Below are 22,622 nucleotides of genomic sequence, written 5' to 3' on the forward strand. Positions count from 1 at the left end.
ACAAACACACAAAGAAACCAACAGACAGGGCAAAAACAATATGTCCCCCACTGTAGTGGTGGGGGACATAAAAATGACACATTTTAAGTAAAACAACAACACAATTTCAGTTTGCCATTGCCTTAAACAGAAGAAATTATAGTTTATCCTATTGTTACATGATAACAGATAGAATTACAACTGATACTATAAACGTTAGCTCTATACTATTGTTAATTTTAGATCATTTTTTTTGTGATCCTCTAATTTTATAACACTGTATGATTCAATGTTATTTCATAACAAATGATAATGTTTGAATTAAACAAACAATTCATTGCAAATATTGGGAAACCAACGCTATTGCTTTGATTTTTTAGCGAAAGCGAAAAACGACCACAAATTAATTGGATAAATATAATATTATGCGAGTGTTGGATAGAAATCAAGATTACCATGCTCGACTTGAAGCTCGCATGATGATATTGATGTCAATCAGACACTCGTATAATATTTCCTATTTATCATGCAAGTTATCTTTGCATATGAATAAAACCAAGGCCGGTTTTGGTTTTAGGTAAAAAAAAATTGGCCTTATTCATACTAAAATTGTCCCCCCCCCAGTTGAGAAAATGCACATTATATTTGTTTGACATTTTTTTCATGAACATTTTAAATTAATATAAATAAAGCAAGCATTCAAATGATATATAAATATCACATCCCATAGAAGGTGTTCGAGGGTTGACAATAAATTGTATTAACATGTACAATACAGCTAGTTGCTTGTATGACTCTAAACGAACCCTTATATCAATGGAATAAAATCTGAAAAAAAAATTAAAAATTAAAGTACCGGAACATAATCTCAGTTAAAAGTCTTTACATAATTCACTCTCTTTATGCGGAAATCAAATTCTACTATTTTAGCTCTACATTAGAGTGTTACAATTATGTCCCGTATGTCACTAACAATTATCACCAGATTACCGTAGTTTATATGAGAATTTTTATCTCCCGCCAGAGGCGTTTCTGGCGGAGGGATATTGTTTTGGCGTTTTCCGTCCGTCCGACTGTCCGGCTGTCCATCCGGCACTTTTGTGTCCAGAGCCATATCTTGGAAGTTCTTTGGCAGATTTCATTGAAACTTGTTATGAGTATATATATGCATAAGAGGATGATGAACACCAAATGGCATTGTACACCATCTGTTAAAAACAGAGTTATGGCCCTTTGTATCTTGAAAAAATGCTTTTTACTATAGGCACTTTTGTGTCCGGAGCCATATCTTGGAAGTGCTTTGGCGGATTTCATTGAAACTTGGTACGAGTATACATGTATATCCACAGCCAGAGGCGGAGGGATATTGTTTTGGCGCTGTCGTCCGTCCGTCCGTCCGTCATTGTTTCAAACAGTGAAAAATAACAGTCACTATTCCTGCAAAATTCTTTAGCAAAACTAGTTTACGATGTCAATAAACGTTGAAAAAAAACATGTAGTGAAAATAAAATTTGTTTTATTCTGTGGAATATCATTTTTAAATCACTCGTGATCATGGAAAGAATGTATTTTCAAGAGTGGATCACCCACATGATCACTTGTGACTTAAAATTGATATTCCACAGAATTCAACAAAATTCGTCTATCTATTTATTCTTCAAAATCAGTGACATTTTTTTGCACTGTTTTAATAATTTTTTCAGTGAACTTTTGTAAAATTTGTGGCTGCAATGGCACGTCAATTCCATTTTTTTGGACAGTTATTGTAACTGTCCATGCATCTTTGTCGTTGACGGACAATTTCTCAACGTGGTAACAAAAACGTTCACGTCCTTGAGGGGTTGATAAGTCACCTGTAATAATAAAAATGTAATTGATATTCAAGAAATAAGACATCTACTTTGTTATCTAAAACTTCCCTTTTTTATAGGTTATTAGACGTTTCACTGCACAATACGTATATATAATTTGACAAGCACACAGTCTGACGTCATATTGGATGAGCCTTAAGGCTGTGTGCGAGTCCAAATATATCACGTACTGTACAGTTTAAACGTCAAATAAGCTTTTAATTATATATCTCTTTCTTCAGCTCTTTGTTTCATTTTAATTTTGATTTTAAAATGCTTTAATTGCATCTATACTATTTTCAAGACAAGCGCCCGTGCAAGTCGATAATAGTACATTCGGATACTTTTTCTCAGTAACGGCTTTTATCGTTATAAAACAATTGCTTAGTGCACTTGTACTCATCTGTCCTATATGGAAAAAATACAGACTTTTTGGATCCAATACCGGAATATATTGGACGGTCACATATGAAGAATGCCGATTGGATGAATTTATTGGATGTATAATATGTTTTATAATATTGTTGATTTATTTGAAATTATATAAGTGATATTTAACTATAAGAACAATTGCTCTGTTAACTCATGATAAAACCTTTTTTTGAAAATTTCAGTTTGGTTTTTTTTGGTGAAATTGTATTGCATATATTAAATAACATACAGAAAAATATAAATAAAATATCATTGTCCATTCATCCTCTATGTGTACTATTGCTATGTCATGTATGAAGGGGCTTTGCAATTTTAACTTGCCATAAAAATGGCGTATGTTTTTTGGAAATTTGAAAGCATATAATTAAAACAAGTTTTGAAGTAAGGATTTGTAAGATCAAGGAAACATACAGTTGTGTATGAAATATGGATCTGTTAAATATTTTTAAGCGGACTTCAGGCTAGGATTTTCAGGGTCTAATTGTTCAATTCTTAGGAAAGTAACAAATATATTTTATGATATTTCAAGCATTATAAAATGAATACAATTGTAGTAATGAGAGGATTAATAATTGCAAATAAGCCATTATTTTTAATAGGCTATTTTTTCTCCAAATTATAACCTTTAATAAATAAGCATACCAGTGAACTCTAACATCTTGTCTGACAACGTATATGTCTCCTCAATGTCTTCCCACGTCCCCATCTGTAATGTGGCCACAGCTAATTGCTTCATGTGGTCTCTTATGAAAAAAACATTGGTGGTTGAAATGGGATTTCAAGTATTGACACAAATATCTGAGTTGCTGGCTATTTAAAATTGAAAACAATGAAATTAATTAAAGGTGTGTTTTAGTTTGTGTTTAGTGTAAAACCATGTTTTTCACCATTATGTATTTAATAGTCTTTGAATGAACTGTGCATACATGAATTGCAAGTGTGGTAAAGTTTATGACAAAAATACTACCAACTGCTAAGTTATGGGGCAAAACTCCTTATTTCAAGATTTATATTGACACATGAACAGCTCCAGATGACATAAAGATTTCCAAGGCCATAACAATATGCCCAAACTTCAGCTTGGTTAATAAAACTTAAAAACTGATGGACTTCAATGTTGACATAACCTTACTTTCTTTTATCTTCTGCAATTTCTCTGGCAACTTTTAATCCTGAAGTGCCAATTGCCTTTATTAAGTAGGGTGTCCTGGATTTGTCTTGGACACCCTGCAGCTGTCTGAATAACTAAAAATTAAACAAGAACATTTAATTCACTGATATCCTTCACCATCACTTAAAGGATACAACTCTGAACTGACCAAATCATACTAACATACATGTATGTCAATTATTTAAGGGAACAGAAAATGTAAGATGCACAGATTCTTACGTTTTGAGGGAATGACTCTTGCGAGTGGGACTCGAAAATGCGTTCTACTGCTGCCCAGTTTTCTTGGCTGTAGGCAGCTACTGAGAGAACTGGGCCCAGGCCCTCAAGCTTGTAAACCTGTTATTAAATTAATTAAGTAACAAAGCATTATATTTGTTATTTGTTTTAAAAGATTATGTTTATAGACACATGACTGGCATTAATCAGCACAAATCTTAATGTTTTTTTTCCAATATTATTTCCTTGTAACATTAATATATTATAATGGAATCATTTTTTTAAATTGATGTTTTGTTCATGGTAAGTCAGTAACTGACTTGCTGTTTGTACAACCCACACCTGTTTTAGATATACGATTCAGGATTGTTTTTACTTTAATAATTGAAAATTCAACACTTATGAAATGACTAAGTTCTCAGCTTACTGGTACATTTACATTTAGATACATGCCTTTTTGTCCAAAGAACCAAGGGCCACCATTACTTCCCCCTTCCAATTGCTGCTACACGTACTTCTACTTTCATATATTTTCCGCGCCATGCGTACTTTGTCCTGAAAGCATGCTGGTCAGGATTATGTTTTATATGTAACCCTATTTATGATGGAAAGAGTACACTGTTAATTGTATTTTAAACCTTCTGAAATTCCATTTTATTATTACTTTTTTACTTTTTCATTGAATATTTTAATAGAAAAAAATGAATTGAATATTATTTAGGACATTTAAAGATGAGTTTTGTGAATACATATTTGTTTATACTATAACAAATAGAAAAATTCAAACTCATTTCAAGATTAAAAGAAAATGTTAAAAATGATATCAAATATATATAACGACTAGAAAGACAATTGCTAGTTAATGGAAAAAACACCATTACTATATGCGAACTTTTGTGTTTCTTGTAAGGTTACACTTTTAACTGCGACTACATCTTGATCACTAATATTATTTTTTTACAGGGCTTACATTAATTTATGAATACTGGGATTCTCAACTTTATGGTCTTTTATTTTGGAAGTTTGCTTTGATATGAAAGTTCATTAATTATTGAATGTTTTCAGCTGAAGTTAACATAAATTCGTGTTACTTTACAAAAGCTATTTTATGTACAGTCATGGTTTAGCATATGTATTTTTGTTGCCTTATATTTGGTTGATATGAATTATAATCACTGAATGAATTGATATAATTAAAACTGGGCTGATTTCGAAATCTAAGTGTTGAATATTAGAAGTTTTGAGACAAAAGCTAGAAGTGCTCCTAAAAAAAACTTCCATTAACTTAAGCCCGGTATTTTTTTAATATTGTTTATCTTTCTTATTTTGCCAACCTAAGAAAATGTAAAGCGCACGGACTTTCCTGTGAACAATTGTACTCATCACTATGTAATTTTTTTATTTACCTGGAAGTTCATTGGTTTCTGTGAACATTGTATGTTGTGCCATGATCCAACAAACATGGCTTCTCTGGGCGTAAGCCCAACATAAACTTCTACATCCACCTTCCTGTATCAAAACAGTATAATCTTAGTAATTTCACAGTTGCATGTACATGTATAGAATTATGGTTTTATATTATTTTTATAATCATGATTTTCATCTTAATTTGTGTTAATTTACATGTTTCATACAAACAATTGTTTTATATAAGTTTCTGTATCTAGTTTCTGATACCAAGAATGAAATATATATAGAATACTAGGTTAGCGTTGAATATAGAGAGAAGTTTATGTCGCGAGGCTTAGAACACAGGGAGCATAAGCCTTTTTTTGTGTATCAAGGTGGTATACAGCCTAGTTTATTCCATGCTGTGTTATACAGTCAATGCCAGTATAAAATGGGATAAAAATGCAATCTTACACTGAATCAAACAAATTTTCTTTTTATTCCTTCATGCCTTTTGAAGAAATATCAAACAAATAATGAGGGTCAAAATTTAGAACGTCACCAGGTTTTGTATTTTGAGGCAGGGATTTTACCTGCTTTTTATGTAAGGCCGTAAAACGAACCTCCTTGAAAGTGTAAAATAATAATATTTTTGGAGGTTGAAGAGCGGAAAAATATGCTCTGTGGTGGTTAATATTAAAAGGTGAATGGGCCAAAGGAAGGAATGAAGTCTCTTACACATACGTTCTTTATAAATGCAAATGTTTAAAATGTCACACTTTGCAGTTGGTAAAAATTCACAATTTAATGCATTTTGTCCTTTAAAAAATCACAAATTTGAGCAGGCTCGTTGTTCCACAGTGGCTAAGAAAATCCCTGCATCATTTAAAAGCTGGATTTAAATGCCAACCTTATATATTCACTAGTAAAAAATATTAGTTAATCTTTCACTTGTATTTTCCGCTCTTTTATTGAAAAGAATAAAAAATGTGTTTAATTATTTTAATTTGAGTAAATTTACATGTTTTTATGAAATATAGTATACTGATAATGGCTTTATAACAGGGCCCGAAATATGGCCATTTTCCCATTGAAAGTAAGGTCAGTTTTTCCCAAAATTGATAGCAGAATTACCAAATTAAAAAAAGATTGTTTTTTGTTTTTTTTACTTAGACATATTGAGCATCTCCCAAGTTGAAAGCAATGATCTCTAATATGATTAAGAATGCACCACAATGTTTCTTTTCATACGTATGCACAATGAAAAAAGACCCTGTTTCAAAAACTTAACAAGAAATTTGTTTGTTAGAAACAAACAAAAGTCAGACAACACAATATTATGCTTGATTTTTCTTGTAAAACTTGCCTCAAACATTCATAATCAGGATTTCCAGCTTCTTCTATTAGCAGGTCCTTCATGGCTGTCACCATATGGTTTCCCCCCAGTGTCAGAAGTGGATGCATTGTGTTAATGCAAAAATCCACTGGGGGAATCTAAATGTACATGTATTGATAATTGTATCAGGGAATTTCAGAAGTGTTTAATCATTATGGTATAACAGTAACAAGAGGGCCATGATGGCCCTGTATCGCTTCACTGTTTTTTCTTTGCGAAAAAAACGTGTAATGCGCATGGGTTGAAATGTACTCAAGCATGTGACTTTCTCTTTCTATCCCTCGTCCCACTGGGCGCTTAAAGTTGGAAGGGTGAGCATTTTTATATACATGTATGGAAAACGTTACTATGGAAATTAACATGTCATCCAAAATATTTTCATCCGGATATATGGTCACTTTCGACATATTTAAATAAAACCCGACTTTTTTCAGTTTGTAAGAAAAACATTCATAACACATGTTCTTACTTCAATGCCTGTGTAAGCAGTCACCATCTGACCTAAAATGGCACTAAATGACAGGGTTTTATCTCATGTTTACAAGATGTTGATGCTGTTGTTGGTCATAGCCAAACGGGCGCAGTCATCTCCACTGGTAAACGTCATATGTTCAGTTTTGTGACCTCAAGGGGAATAATCTGAACAAATTTGGTAGAGGACTATTAGATATCACTTCATACCAAATTTAGTAGCCCTAGTATAATTAAGAACAAGAAGGTTTTTTAAAGTTTGTACAAAATAGGCCTTATTTAAGCATATGTTCTTTTTTGTGACCCCTGGGGCAAGGTCAAATTTGTTCCTAGGGGCATAATTTGAACAAACTAAGTAGAGAACTAGTAGATGTCACTACCTACCAAATTTGGTAGAAGTAGGCCCAATGGTTTTGGACAAAATTTATATAGTTTGCAGAAAATGGGCCCAATATAAGCATATGTTCAATTTTGTGACCCCTGGGGAACGGTCAAATTTAATCCCAGGGGCTTAGTTTGAACAAACTTGGTAGAGGACTATAAGATGTCATTACATACCAAATTTGGTAGCCCTATGCCATACAGTTATGGACAAGAAGATATTTAAAGTTTGCACAAAATAGGCATTACATTAGCAAATTTTCGATTTTTTGACCTCCCAGGGCAGGGTCAAATTAGACCCCAGGGGCATAATTTGAACAAACTTGGTAGAGGACTATAAGATGTCATTGCATACCAAATTTGGTAGCCCTTGGCTCAATGGTTATGGACAAGAATATTTTTAAAGTTTACACAAAATAGGCCTTATATAAGCAAATTTTCAATGTTTTGACCCCCGGGGCATGGTAAAATTTAACCCCAGAGGCATAATTTGAACAAACTTGGTAGAGGACTATAAGATGTCACTACATACAAAATTTGGTAGCCCTAGACCCAATGGTTACGGACAAGAAGAGTTTTAAAGTTTGCACAAAATAGGCCTTATATAAGCTCATTGTCATTTTTTGACCCCCTGGGGCAGGGTCAAATTAGACCCCATGGGCATAATATTAACAAACTTGGTAGAGGACTATAAGATGTCAATACGTACCAAATTTGGTAGCCCTAGGCCTAATGGTTATGGACAAGAAGATATTTAAAGTTTGCACAAAATAGGCCTTATATAAGCATATTTTCAATTTTTTTACCCCCCCCGGGCAGGGTCAAATTTGACCCCAGGGGCATAATTTGAACAAATTTGAAAAAGGTTCACCACAGGAACATTCCTGAAAATTTCATCAGATTTGGACGAGTAGTTTAGGAGAAGTTGATGTTTAAAGCCACACACCTTGAAATGAAATATATGTTAATTAATACATATTGATGCAATTTGAAAGTGTGCAAAATTGTCATTATATCTAAAGCCTAGTAAGCAAATAATTTATTATTTTGTTTTAATTTTAAAACCGAAAGTAGGATTTCTATACGTAAACGTAATTTCGACAAACGCGATAATTATTTCAGTTTTAAAGCGCAAAATAGACGGATTTCTACCTTGTAACCACCAGATATATTCTAATTGGCATAGATAAAATTAAATATATAGCCTAGTTAGCAAGTAATTTATTATTTTTCAAACGGTTCCGCTTTTCAAACCGAAAGTAGGATTTCTAGACGTATACGTCCATTTCGACACACGCGATTATTTTTAAAGTTTTAAAGCGCAAAAAGATGGATTTCTACCCTGTAACTACCAGATATATTCTAAATGGCATAAATAAAATATGTTTCTTATCTATACTTAAATTTACTATGAAATGTAGTTCATATTAAGGTGTGTGGCTTTAAAGAAAAAGTTAACGCACGGATGGACGCACGCACGCACACACGACGGACACAGGACCATGACATAAGCCCCGCTGGCCTTTGGCCAGTGGAGCTAAAAATAAAAACTTAAAAAAAACATTTTTTGGGATTTGTAAAAAGTTTAAAATGTATTATTTAAGTATTGGCACACGTTAATTGTAATGTGAAACTGATATTATATTTTTACCTCTCTTTCACACAGAACCGGAATTCTTGTGACTGGCCGTGATGGTTGAGATCTCATGCTCTCTTTGATTTGCTGCACCCATGTAGTGTCTGTGCATCGCACCACCAATTCTTCAATTGGAGCCGTAAGGCAATCCAGATCAACCGTGAAAAAACCTGTTACATTTGAATGCATAACACATTTTTATCGCGCCATTATTGTTTAAACAAACAATTAATTAATTATGACAAAATTATGCGGCAATGGAATTGACATACTGGAATACAAATAATTAACAAATAATTAATAAACAGATTAAACAAATTTTTTTCATAAACAAGAGCTGTCAGAAGACAGCACGCACGACTATTCGAGTGCTTGACAGTGTAACATAAGCCATCATATTCATTAACAGAGTTGTCGCTTAACTTGAAAAGACAGTGAAATTTGATTTTTTTCAAGGTCAGTGAAAAGACAGGGAATATTAAACAATGGTCAGTGAAAAATTAAATTTCTGGAAAGTCAGTGAAAAGTCGGGGAAAAATAATATTTTGGTTGGATGCATAAGTTATTTAGTGGCTATGGCAGTCTTCAGGAATTATTTGTTTCAGTAGATTCAACAGTGTATTGTTCATTTGAAATATTTTGATTTTGTTTTTTTTATTCAAGTGTTGAGAGACCATTGCTTTTATGCTGTATTTGTAGTTAATTGTTGTGTTATCCTTGCTAGATGTTGTAACCATGCACATATATACTTTTCTGTGTATCTATTGTCCCATATTAACAGCTTTTTATGTACCCTTTGGCTATTATAGTCACCCACTGTAGCATGCTAACCTGCCACGTAACAAAGCTATAAGGTGAAGGGTTAAAGCACATTTACCCTATAGGCCATTAATGGGGCTCCCTTAGTGCAAAGGACCACAGGGTTCAGGTTAGAAAGGCTTGAAGACATAATTTAATAACATTAATACGGCAGTAGAACTTTCCCCTTATATTGACAAATATAATATAACCTTTTCAAAATTTAATATTCTTCAATCAAAAACATATTTAAAAAACAATACAGTTTTCCATTTAAACATATATATAAATACTTTGAAATTAAACAGAGCATAAACTTTAGATATTATTAAACTGGATCTAGTTTCATACATGTTTTATTAGTTTTAGAATTATTTACTTTGAGATCATAAAACATCTGAGATGAACAGTATTAAAAATGCAAATATATGAGTATGGCAGACATGTTTTGATTCATGAAACTTTTAGAAGAGGCATACTACATGTATCTCAAACGAGTCGCATTCTGAGAAAACTGTGCATAATGCATGTGCGTAAAGTGTCGTTCCAGATTAGCCTGTGCAGTCCACACAGGCTAATCAGGGACGACACTTTTGCATTTATTTCGTCAAATACTAAATTTAAATGCAATCTTGTAATGCAAAGAACATCTATGCCCATTGAGATAATCTTCTCCACATCAAACGTCATATAGGGGGACATTGTGTTTCACAAACACATCGTTTTTATTTTGGCCTTACCAACAACCGAACCAACAGACAGGGCAAAAATAATTTGTCCCCCACTATAGTGGTGGGTGACATGAAAAGGATAATAATTCTTAAGAAATGCTTGATACAGTTGTCTGCTCTTGTTAATATATTGGGGTTATGTTGTTAAAGAAGTATGCAAAAATATAAAGCAATATGTCAATGTAATTTTTTTTTATACCCTATACTTTTACCTGCAGACTTTTCTTTTAAAATCTTCAAATCTTGGTGAACTTCTGTAGGTACAGGTGTTGGAACTGGTTCCACCTCATGATCAACATTAATACTAGTACATGCAGGAACAGCTTGCATTAAATAAAAACACAATCAGATACATAACATGCAATGATACAAATTCACATAACTTCTATTTTATTAACTTTAAAATTTATATAAAAATGAAATTGCTATGCTATTTTCAATATAACACTACGTAATTTCCCTGCAAATTAGAGTTATTATACTCCCGAATTCATCCACCATATGTGGAGGAATATTGTTTTGGCCATAAACAAAATTTATTTTGCGGGAGATATCAATTCAACGAATTTGCGTGTTGGACGATGCACTTTTAATAAACTGATAGAATAATTTATTGGATTGATCACTCCCTGAATGAAATCAGGCATGTCGATTTATCATTACTGAAAATAAAATGTTTAATGATTATGGCAACAATTACTTTTTTTTCCTTTTCTTTGCACGGGAATCCTCATGCTTTCACACATTTCAAGAAACTGTGCATTGGAGATGGCAGATGAAAACTGTGAATGAAATTGACATAACAACATTTAATTTATTTTTGCCTTGTTAATGATTGTTCAGGTACATTATATATGATGTTAATCGTTAAATTTGATATATTTTTAATCTAATGTTTCATTTATTGATTAATAAAATGCCAGTGACCACTATCTTTAACAGTAATATTTGCTAATTGGTTGCTGGCAGAAACCGCTAGTGTACAATAAATCAAGAAAGGCATAGAAACATTTAATTTATGATAAACCGATAAGAATAACGATGTGCAGCTAAATGCACTGCACACAATTATTTCACCCAGGACAGGAATACCTTTGTGTTACCCTTCTCTACAAGACTCCGCTTCAACCGTTTCCCATTCTTTTCTCCTTCAAATTTGAACTGCAAGCCATTTTTTCAAGCATTAAACATATTAACACATTGTATATCAAAGCATTAAACATGCACTCTGATGGCTGTAATTAAACAATACAATTTAAAGTTTAAATTAATTCAGGTAATATTCTCACTCAGGGCACTTGACAATCGCATTTGAAGAAATATTAATGATTGAATATAGGCTAGATTGAACTTTACCGGTACGCAGTTGTTTACCACTATCGACAAGGCGGGGGTTTGGGGGCAGTAGCCCCCGATACAAAGGAAATATATAGGATAAAAAGGATTATAAGGTGTTGCGTTAGTTGTTATGTGTTAAGTGTTAATGGTTAGGGTAAGGGTACGCTGTTTGATGTTAAGTGTTGCGTACCGGTAAAGTTCAATCGTCCCTTGAGTATATATAAAAAACACTACATAAACTGCACATTCAAGTTAAAAATAAATCACCAGCATGAAACTGTCAGTACATTTAATTTCAATGATCCTTTTGAGCTTTTAAAATAATAGACATAGGTGAAATTAGCCACAAAAGAAAAGGAAAAGGCATACCCATATTTCGTCTTTGTTATTTCCGCTGGCACACTTCTCTATGGTGTTAGGTTTCCCGGAGTCACCAACACACCTTACTCCATTTATGGTTACATAAAAATCTGGAAACTCCCCTTCGATGGTCCAACTCATGATTTTCGACAGTTATGTTTACTACCAAACGACATATGTCAAAATTTATGTTATTGTATGACGTCATTAGTGTATGACGTTCTCATACGCATGATACGGACGACAATTATTGACAATTCAAAGTTTGTGTATGGCGTCATCAATGTATGACGTCATCATACGCACGATACGGACGACAATTTTTGACAGCCTGATTTTGAAAGATTGTCAACATTTGGGTAAGTATTATTTTTCACACTTCTTTAGCACTGTTATCGATAAATCCTATCCGTACATTCAAAAGATTTATCACTGTACACGATTATCTCGGTAGCATAAAAATAAATGCTATTGACATGAAGAAAATAAAGGAAAATAGACGTCTTGTGAAAATAGGAATAAAACAAACTTACCTGTACAGAAGAAATCCATCAATTCAGTAACTATGAATAATGATGTTAAATATGTTATTCCCCAAAGCTTTACACAATCGTCATCATACACATTTATCAGCAAACGTGTACAGGAACGAGTACGAAGCTACTTCAGGTAATAACATATCATTCTCCAAAATTATATTGCGAAACAGTTAAACTTTTCTGACGTGTCCCTTATTATGATCCATAACAGAAGACTTTTCCGGAGTGTGTGAATGTCAGAGTTTATTTACAGGTCATCGCGGAGTCATCACGATTACCTTCTGTGCTGACCTGCACTTTCATGAGTCCTAGCGTGGAGACTTCTTATCTCAACAATTGAACAATAATCGCAAGGTAAATAGTTAGTTGCAATTATACAACTCCCAACCATATTGACCCTACAAGTTGTACGTATGAAATCATAAAAGCTCAGAGCATTCAAGAAGAACTAGTTAAACAGTAAAAATCGGTATTATAAATTTTTATAACAATTTTATGACCTATTTTGAATAATCTTTTTGATGTGTTATGTTTAAAAAATGTGATTAATGTTAAATTAAGCATTACCCTTATAATAACACAAAATAAGTTTCAATACAACTAAACTATAATCTTGTGAAGAACAAGTTAAAATTGTCTAAAAAAAATGCGTTATTTGAACTTTATAAATGTACAAATGGAATAAATAATTAATAGGATAAATAGAATATTATGTGAGTTTTGGATAAAGATCAAGTTGATCATGCTCGGCTAGACTCGCGCTACCATGGTTCTTAGCATCGGATGTCGGTAAAACTTGATCTTTATTCAACACTCACACAATATTCTCTATATTATCTCCAAATATATTGTAATTGGCATACATAAAATGTATCATATTTATACTTAAAAAATTACTAAGCCAAATAAGTTGTGTGGCTTTAAGAATAATTTTAAAGTACCATTCAATTTAATGGAGAAAAAAACGCTAAGAATAAAGATTATTGAGCAGTGCATCCATTTACCACTTCAAATGCAATCCAATTTCTTAGTAAACTGCATAGTCAGTCATTTTCACCAATATGAATTATTTAACTCCTCATTAGATAAACACTGTAATCCATCCAAAAAATGTTACACTTTCACTTTTATTTTGCAATCCAAACTTTTTTAAAATCCACATCACACTGATTTAAAGACTTCATCTAGAATGACCGTTAGTGGGGGACCCGCTCTTTTTTGCACACGGTCTTACGTCATTGGTTCATGATGTCATGTAGGTGTTTACACGTACCATACATGTGAAAGTGTTATCGATTCTTTTTTTATGAATATGCTTTTGTGAGGGTACATAACATATGTAATCTCTAATGCACTTTTTCAATCAAATATTGATATTTTAGAATGCTATTCGTCTTGTGGTTTTTATCTAAACATTAGAACTTGCCCAAATCCAGCGTTCGGAGCATTCCATTGAACAATGATAGGTAACCGTTAAGCCGATTGGTTGTTATTTTGATAATTACGAGAAGTCAAGGTATCAAAACAATAGCGTACGGCCGTGTTTACATACTTCTTAAACACAACTTCCCTTACTAAGGTTCAGAATTAGCATTAAAATATTCAAAATAGGAGTATATTATTTAACTGCACCCAAGCAAAAAAAGATGTGAATGAATCGGTCGAAAAAATCGTAAATAGACCAGTTGACGAGTGACGTGATTTTTTCACGATTTGGTACCGATGGAAATCCCAAGCAAATGAGCTAACTAATGAATCGTCAATCAATCGTAAACAAATCGTGCAAATAAATCGGGATAAAATCAACTAAATAATGAATCGGTATTAAATCGGGTCTATTAAATTGTTACCAAATCGCTAACAAATCGGCATCAACATGTACACAAATCATTACCAATTCATATATCTTATTCCTGCTTCAGATATTAACTGTAGTCTGGGTTTTTGAAGATGGAGACGGAATATGCCACATACCGAGAAACAGTTGACCTACACTCTGATGGTAGGTAAAATTATATTTATTGTCCCCTACTGGTGAAGCCGGAGGTGACTTATGGTTTGCGCTTATGGTCTGTCTGTCTGTCTGTATGTTTGTCTGTCTCTCTGTCAGTCAGTCACACTTTTCTGGATCCTGCGATAACTTTACAAGTTCTTCATATTTTTCCATGAAACTTGAAACATGGATAGCTTGCAATATGGAGATTATGCATGTCATTTCATTATGTTCATATGTCTATGGCAACAAATATTTAAAAAAAACACAACTAGAAATGTGTTTGTCGGACAAACAGGCAGGGCAAAAACAATATGTCACCCACTGTATTGGTGGGGACATACAAACACTGACAACGGAGGAGACAATATTGTTTGGCAATATCTTGTTTTAATATGCATACACTGAAAACTGATTATACACTATGGCTGAATGATTGAGGTTTCGTCACAATGATATGTTAAAGGGTTGTATATATGGTGTTGATATACAAGACGATTTTGTGATTTATTCTAGTGCTATATATGCATTTTGATTATAGAATAGAGTATTTGTAAAAAAAAGTACGCTTTTAATTGTCAAAGTTCATCCAACTTTTGAGCTTTGAACTAGATTTTAGTCCAAATAAGCATTGATTGCGGTAAAATGTTGAATAATTTACTTTGGTTTCAGATGACGATTTTGATCGAGTTTCATTGCTTGAAGATGAAACACAACTTGAAGATGAAACACAACTTGAAGATGAAACACAACTTGAAAATGATGGTAATGGAAGTCTGTAAATAAAAGAAAACGTCATTAAAGACTTGTGCATTGCCATATATATCTTTACTAATTAAGGTCACAGTTACAATTTGTTCATATTCCATGTATTGCCGATTGTAGATAGCTTTTCTGATAATGTGCTTTATCAACACACTAAATTTTTGGATTTCGAAAAATTGTCAAAGCTTTATCATTGTAAATTAGATAATGCTTTCATTACTTCTATGCTAAAAGGTGATTCTTTTGTACACAGATCTCAGTAACTCTGATGAAGAGGAGGATTATCAGGAACTTCTCACTAGGTCAGAGGCGAAATCAGGTACAATGAGTTCTCAGTATTATTAACTCTTTACAAACCGTATTTATCATTTATTCATCTGTAAACATGAATGGTGCTAGACAAATACATTTAACTTTATTTACATCACATCAATTCGGAAACAGATAGCTTGAAGTAACGTTGAAATGTACTGTTTATTGCACTAAAAATTTGAATAGTACAAGACTTTTTAACAAAAAATAATGAGGAAGAGAGAGAGGAGAGACACACAGAGAGAGACAGAGAGAGAATATTTGTTGGATTTGAAGGAATATCGATTTTTTATGTCACGATTGATTATATAAAATAATATTTTCGCGCAGCCACTCGTGAAAATATGTATTTTTATAATCACGAGTGATTTAAAATCGATATTCCATCGAATCCAACAAATTTTCTTTTTAATTTATCCTTTTGTCACTGTTTTTTTTTTTTACATTGTAAAAGAGTTTAACTACCCGGTAATCATTTCGATGCATTCATGACGTCATTTCATTGAAAAACGACGTCATTTCACAGTAAAACAGTGAAAATTATCAATATTATTCACTGTTGTTTTTCACTGTTTAAAACTATTAAATAACAGTTTAATTTCACTGACTGAGATTTCTCTCTATCAACCACCGGAAAGCGTAATATAATATAAATATTAATATATATATATATATATATATAATATTCATTTAATCCTTAACACAACATGCAATGCTTATGCAGTTAACAGTTTCCAGGCCATATGTTTCTATTAATCATTTATTATGAATTGCAACACAACCATTGCTAATTACATGACATCTTAGTAAGCTAAATAAATATTATTGTATTGAAGTAGTACAATGTGTTGGATTCAATGGAATTTCCATTTTAATTCAATCGTGATCATACAATGTCTGAAATTGTTGGGGTTTTCTTTCAGAAAAGAGGGGCAGACCGGTGGGTTACCGAAAACATGAGCGGCAAGAACGGGAGACCAAAAAGGGTGAATTATAAATAAAATATTAGTAATTTCATTATTATCCATTTATGTCTTATAGTGTTATGAATTATTTATATCAACGTTTCAGACCACAAAAAAATTACAAATTAAATAAAATGTTTGTTTTTTTATTGAAATAAGCAAATTGTCCCCTACCGGTTTCACCGGAGGGGACTTATGGTTTGCATCTGTCAGTCTTGTCAGTCTGTCTGTCCGTCAGTCCTTCACACTTTTCTGGATCCAGCGATAACTTTTAAAGTTCTTAATATTTTTTCATGAAACTTGCAACATGGATAGATGGCAATATCAGGCCGTCAACTGACTTAAGCAAAAATATTGGAAAAAAACTATAGGAATTTTTACATCAAAATAAAGGAGGTTTGGGTTTGTTTAGGGTTAAATTATAGCAATTTTATGGCAAAAAGTAATGTTCTAGAGATATGTAGAGAACTTCTTACTTAGTTGTTTTCCGTCAATAATCATTAAATTCATGTTTGACTTAACAAAACAGTCCCTCATCTTCCCACCAAGGCAGATATGCTGATGCAGCAACACACTGTGGTCATCAATGTGGGCACCTGAATTTCATCAAAGGTGTCCATATAGATATCACAATAGTGTACAACAGCACTCCTGCAAGATGGTGATGCCTTGGAAGAGGAGGGACAGCTTTTTCAAACTGTAAATTAAAATATCTTAAGGCAGTATTACTTCTTTTATAGAAAGAGAGGAAATTTTCAAAACAAAATAGTGGAAAAGTAAAAAATATAGAAAAATAGAGAAAAAAGTAAAAAATATAGGAAAATATAGGTTTTGAAAAATGTGTGAACATTCTCCAAAATATAGGAAAATATAGGAATATAGGAATCAGTTGACGGCCTGCTATATGGAAATTTTGCACGTCAATTCATTTTGTTCCTACGTCAAAAATTGTGTTTGCTATGGAAACAAAAAAAATTATTCTGAAAATGATGGAATTTCTGACAATGGTGGAGTCGGTAGGGGACCATATTGCTTGACAATAGCCTTGTTTAAAATTTGAATTGTAACATTTTGGACATGTCCATCCTTCATTCATTACAGTGAAGAAAGACCTGCTGCCACTGGAGGTTTTACAGGCTTACTTGTGTTGTAGCCTAATGTGTTTGGCAGCAATGCCAATTGAAGTGATGCGCACGGCAAGAGACAGTGTTCAACAGCTGTCCTTGTTAGAGCGCTCACAGTGGATACTCAATTGGATTTCTACTCACACACAGTAATATGAAGATCCTTAACTGTGTTGTAATACACAGTATAACATGACAAAATATATTGCAAATGAATCACATTATGACAACTGTCTTGTTACTTTTTATTATTTTATTAATGAGTAATATTTCTATTAACTTATGTGGTAACTTTAAAAAACTATATAGTTATGCCAATTATTGTCATTCAAGGACATATTTTATCATATTTAATTTTATGCATGTTTATGCAACATGAAAATAAAATCATTCAAATATATTTCTTATTCAAAATACTATTTACACACCTAAATGGAATAAGATGTGCCTGATATAATCTTGTGTATCTATGTGTTTACACCTAACAGGAATTCTCATTAACATTGGAATTTTCAGGAAACCTGAAAACAAGACAGTCTTCATAATTGAAGGCGTGAAAGTGTGCAAAAGTGCTTGGTTGAAGTGTCTGGGGATTCCACTTAGTACTTACTACGCCTTGTGGACAAAATTTACAGGTTTGATTTCATGGTTGCATATTTACAATAAAATTAAGTATCTTTTAAACCTTAATACAGCTTATTTTAAGTCCTAAATACAGGTTCTTTTAAGTTTGCTTTTTAGACAAGCCAAAAAAATGGAAAACACTTTTTCATAAGAAATGTTCATTATAATTGTGTTTCACAGATGGCACCAAATATTTGGTGGGACCTGGCAAGGTGCTTGGAGCAAAGACTGTGGAAACACAGTATGCATTGTCTTGGCTGAGCAGCTTTGCCAGTCGTTATGCTGACAAGATGCCAGATTCTAACAAGTAAGATATTGTTTTTTTTTCGGCGTAGCTGTATAACCCAGCTTTTCACCTTACCTGACCGTGCCACGAATGAATACACTTCATTTATTCCAATGGCTGATTTGAGTATACCACCAGAACATTGGAAACATTTCCACGTGTTTGTAACACTGTTTTACTGTGTGTTCATCATGAAACAATTCTATCTCTAATGAAAAGGCTTGATTGATAGAACAGTTTTACACTCAACTCTTGACATCAATACAGTTTGTGCGTGCACCTTTTATTTTCAGAGGATTGCCAGCGCCAAAATGTTTGTATTTAAAGGCTATGTTCTCATATTTAGTAATTAATTACATATTCCTGTCTGTGAACTAGTATATTTTAGTTCATATACTTCGCATGTGGCCGGTTGACTAAAATGTTTTAATTTCACTTCCATTTTTCTTTTCTTGTATCTATAGATATATGATCAGAAATATGTAATAATGTAAAATAAAACGTACTGCGTGGAATGCAGCTAAGAACTGTACATACAAAGACATATGCTATCTTTGATTTCAGTCATTAAACTCTTTACCTTTCACCAACCACAATCACCGCCGTATATCTTTTTTTTAAAGATATTTCTTGTTATTACTGTAACATATTACTCAATTATGTATATAAATATTTGTTTGAATTCTCTTTGTTATTGATATGTTTCATGTTGTGCATGACCATATCGTATCGTTCTTAGTTGTTTGTTTTAGACTTCATCTTCCCTGCTGCTTAAAAAAAAAAGATGTGTACAACATGATGTGTGTGGAAGCAGAGGTGTATGGCGAACATCCGATCAGCCATACACACTTCATGCGGGTGTGGGCCAGGTACATGCCACACATCATCATTCCTAAGGTAAAGTTAAAGTAGTCGTGTGTAGTCTAAACAATTACTCAAATATCAAATAACAAATATCAGATCAAATAAAAATATAATATTTATTTTGACTTAAGCATAACAAGCTTATCGTCATATACAAATACATGAAAATCTTACAGACAACATGTAACAAGCAAAGTACACTCAATTGTTAGTGTAGGCTATAGTTAATCTTAACAAATCATGTGGTAATAAACAAATTATTATTTCTTTTTTTTGAAACACGTTATACAATAAGTTGATAACTTTCTAAGTGTCGTTTTCTTTCTACCATTTAGGAGTTTAATAAATTTGACCATAGTATTACTAGGTCACTTGTAATAGAATTCTGGAATATATTTGATTCTTGCTTATAGGTATTGCAGACAGTATAAGTATGAAATGTACCTCATATTCAATATCATTACAGCTTCACATGGGGCATATTCTTTCGTTTCTGACAATATTATGATGTCTGCCAGTTTCAATAAACAAATTATGGGATGATAGATGCATTTTGGCAATAGTCCTTCTATGTTTTTTTGTTTTCAATTAAATATAAATACGGTGACCTTTCGAATATAGGTTTTAATTCTTTATATATAATATCAAAAAAACAAAAATACATCTTAAGTTTGATTTCTGTTATATTAATTTAACTTTGATTTTTTGCAATTTTACAATCTCTTTTTTATTCAGTGCACTGTTTTGCAATTGGAAAGTTGGTTTTCTTTCAAACAATTGTACATTTATTGCAGAGATCCAGATTTTCAGCATGTGATGTGTGCACAAAAATAAAGACTGAAATTGAAAAGGCAACATGCAGGGAGGAAAAGAAAAAACTATTCAAATTGAGAGAATTACATTTACAACAGCAGAAGTAATGATATGTTTTTTTTCTGTATTCATTTTTATACTTTCATTCTGATTTAACCATCTAATGAATTACATGACAGATTGATGAAATTGTAACTTATGCCCCTGATAGGATGGCTTATAGCAGTTGAACTGTACGTCAGTCCATCTGTCCGTCCCAAAACGTTAACATTGGCCATAACTTATGCAATATTGAAGATAGCAACTTAATATTTGGTCTGCATGTGTATCTTATGGAGCTGCACATTTTTGAGTGGTGAAACGTCTAGGTCATCCTTTAAGGTCAAAGGTTAAATATATGGCTTCAAAGTGGCAGGCGCAGTAGGGGGCATTGTGTTTCTTAAAAAAACAAATCTCTTGCTAAGTGTTTCAATTAACATGAATCAGCTTTCACAAAAATATTTACAGACCTAATGTTCATTAAGATGTATAATTGGATGATAATAAAGTATGTCTTAATAAATTGACATGAAGAATTGATAACAAAGGATAGTTTAAATATATGTTGGACTAGCATTGCAATTCTACATTAAACATTATGTTAATTTTGTTCTTTTAGCCAGGAACGCCAGAAGTACTATAAGCATGCGCAAAAGGCAAAGTTTAGCCCTGCCAGATACCTGTCTATCATTCTGGATGGGATGGACCAGGAGAAGACAAGCCTTCCACATTACCTGAAGGAAGCAAAGGGGACTGTCTAACCTCTGGAAGGTGAAAGTTAATCTCATGGGTGCCATTGTCCATGGATATGGTGCCTATGGATTTTTTGACACCTTCCAGTGGGCTCATGGCAGTTCCTTTGCTATCAGTGGTAATCAAAATACTAAATGTTATTTTAACCTCGTCCATATTCTGTTATTTTGTAACTTAAACTTCCCATAGTGCAAATCTATGTTCTAATCTCCCTCTGGCACATGTTTCTTATAAACCTTTGGAACAAAATGTGTTTCACTCCGATTTCCAATCCCAATGTAAAAAAACAAAAACATAAATAATTAAAAAAAATATAGATAGCTGCAATCGCCATATGAGTGTTCTACATTTATCCAATTGTGATTGAATTTTTGAAAAAAACGTATAAAGAAGACATTCCAATGATGATGATCTGAATGAAAATGTGATAAGAATTTCAAGATATTTTTCTTGCATTTCAGTTCTGGTTCATACCCTTCTGCTTATGACCAGTCTCCCTCCTGTTCTCTACCTGCAACTAGACAACTGTCCAGGGCAAAATAAAAACAGGTATTTGATAGAGGTTTACAATCAGAAAATATGAGATACTCAATATGTTCATGAATCTATATATAGAAATAAACAATTTTATTATATGCTTACTTATTGTCTCTGATAAAAAAGAATACAAGTTGTATCAGTAGTTATAATACAACTGCACAGAAATAAATTAAGATGTATGCCACTGGCTAGTTTACTGATTCCGTATTACCATACTAAACAGTTTATTTTTTATGATGTCACATGGAACATCGAAACAATAGTTATACACATGCCCAATAATGACCGCTTAAAATAATTCACTAATAAGGGTCTTTTGTTTAACAGATACATGCTGGGATTCCTGGCTGCCTTGGTGGAATATGGTGTTTTTCAGAAAGTCAAACTTTCATTCCTCATGGTGGGACATACACATGAGGACATTGATCAAATGTTTTCCAGGTACTCAACCATATTACAGCAAAATTTTACAAGGGTAGCAGTATTCATATGAAGATAAAAAATTTTTACATAACATTTATCACTCACATTCAAAGGAGATTATCAAATACATCATTATTTCTCTTAATTTCAGATTTTCAACATGGTTGTGGACAAAGGAGGTGAGGACACTTGATGAACTAATAATTGGCTTCGAAAAATGTTACACACCTGCACCCACAGGTAAGTCTTTCTATAGATGCATATGTAATTAAGTATATAATTAAGTTTTGTTGACTAAAGATACAGGTATTTAATTTCATTGTTTTGTTCCTTAGTCTATGCTAGGGGAAATTTTTTTTTTGACCTGTCTGTTGTGTTCGTTGGTTTGTTTGTTTGCTTCAGACTCAAACATTGGCCATAACTTTTGCAATACT

General features: G+C 32.7%; 3 protein-coding genes across 3 annotated transcripts; 1 reads left to right on the forward strand and 2 right to left on the reverse strand.

Annotated features, from left to right (window-relative positions):
- Positions 1-2,504: 2,504 nt before the first annotated feature.
- On the reverse strand, positions 2,505-4,191 carry LOC127881281 (uncharacterized). The gene is made up of 4 exons (XM_052429062.1): positions 4,102-4,191; positions 3,652-3,768; positions 3,394-3,506; positions 2,505-3,004 (listed from the first exon to the last, which is right to left on the reverse strand). The coding sequence occupies exons 1-4, from the start codon at positions 4,189-4,191 to the stop codon at positions 2,887-2,889; spliced, it is 438 nt and encodes a 145-aa protein (XP_052285022.1). The 3' UTR covers positions 2,505-2,886.
- Positions 4,192-4,488: 297 nt separating this feature from the next.
- Positions 4,489-12,597, reverse strand: LOC127881362 (uncharacterized). The gene is made up of 8 exons (XM_052429170.1): positions 12,158-12,597; positions 11,543-11,611; positions 11,151-11,232; positions 10,663-10,773; positions 8,937-9,091; positions 6,404-6,531; positions 5,055-5,157; positions 4,489-4,503 (listed from the first exon to the last, which is right to left on the reverse strand). The coding sequence occupies exons 1-8, from the start codon at positions 12,287-12,289 to the stop codon at positions 4,489-4,491; spliced, it is 795 nt and encodes a 264-aa protein (XP_052285130.1). The 5' UTR covers positions 12,290-12,597.
- An 85-nt stretch (positions 12,598-12,682) lies between these two features.
- Positions 12,683-21,233, forward strand: LOC127881405 (uncharacterized). The gene is made up of 11 exons (XM_052429310.1): positions 12,683-13,041; positions 14,610-14,689; positions 15,353-15,445; positions 15,699-15,764; positions 16,681-16,743; positions 17,824-17,995; positions 18,363-18,481; positions 18,651-18,777; positions 19,509-19,653; positions 20,415-20,536; positions 21,092-21,233. The coding sequence occupies exons 2-11, from the start codon at positions 14,638-14,640 to the stop codon at positions 21,231-21,233; spliced, it is 1,101 nt and encodes a 366-aa protein (XP_052285270.1). The 5' UTR covers positions 12,683-13,041; positions 14,610-14,637.
- Positions 21,234-22,622: the final 1,389 nt, after the last annotated feature.

Source organism: Dreissena polymorpha, chromosome 1 (assembly GCF_020536995.1).
Source record: "Dreissena polymorpha isolate Duluth1 chromosome 1, UMN_Dpol_1.0, whole genome shotgun sequence".
Classification (NCBI taxonomy): domain Eukaryota; kingdom Metazoa; phylum Mollusca; class Bivalvia; order Myida; family Dreissenidae; genus Dreissena; species Dreissena polymorpha.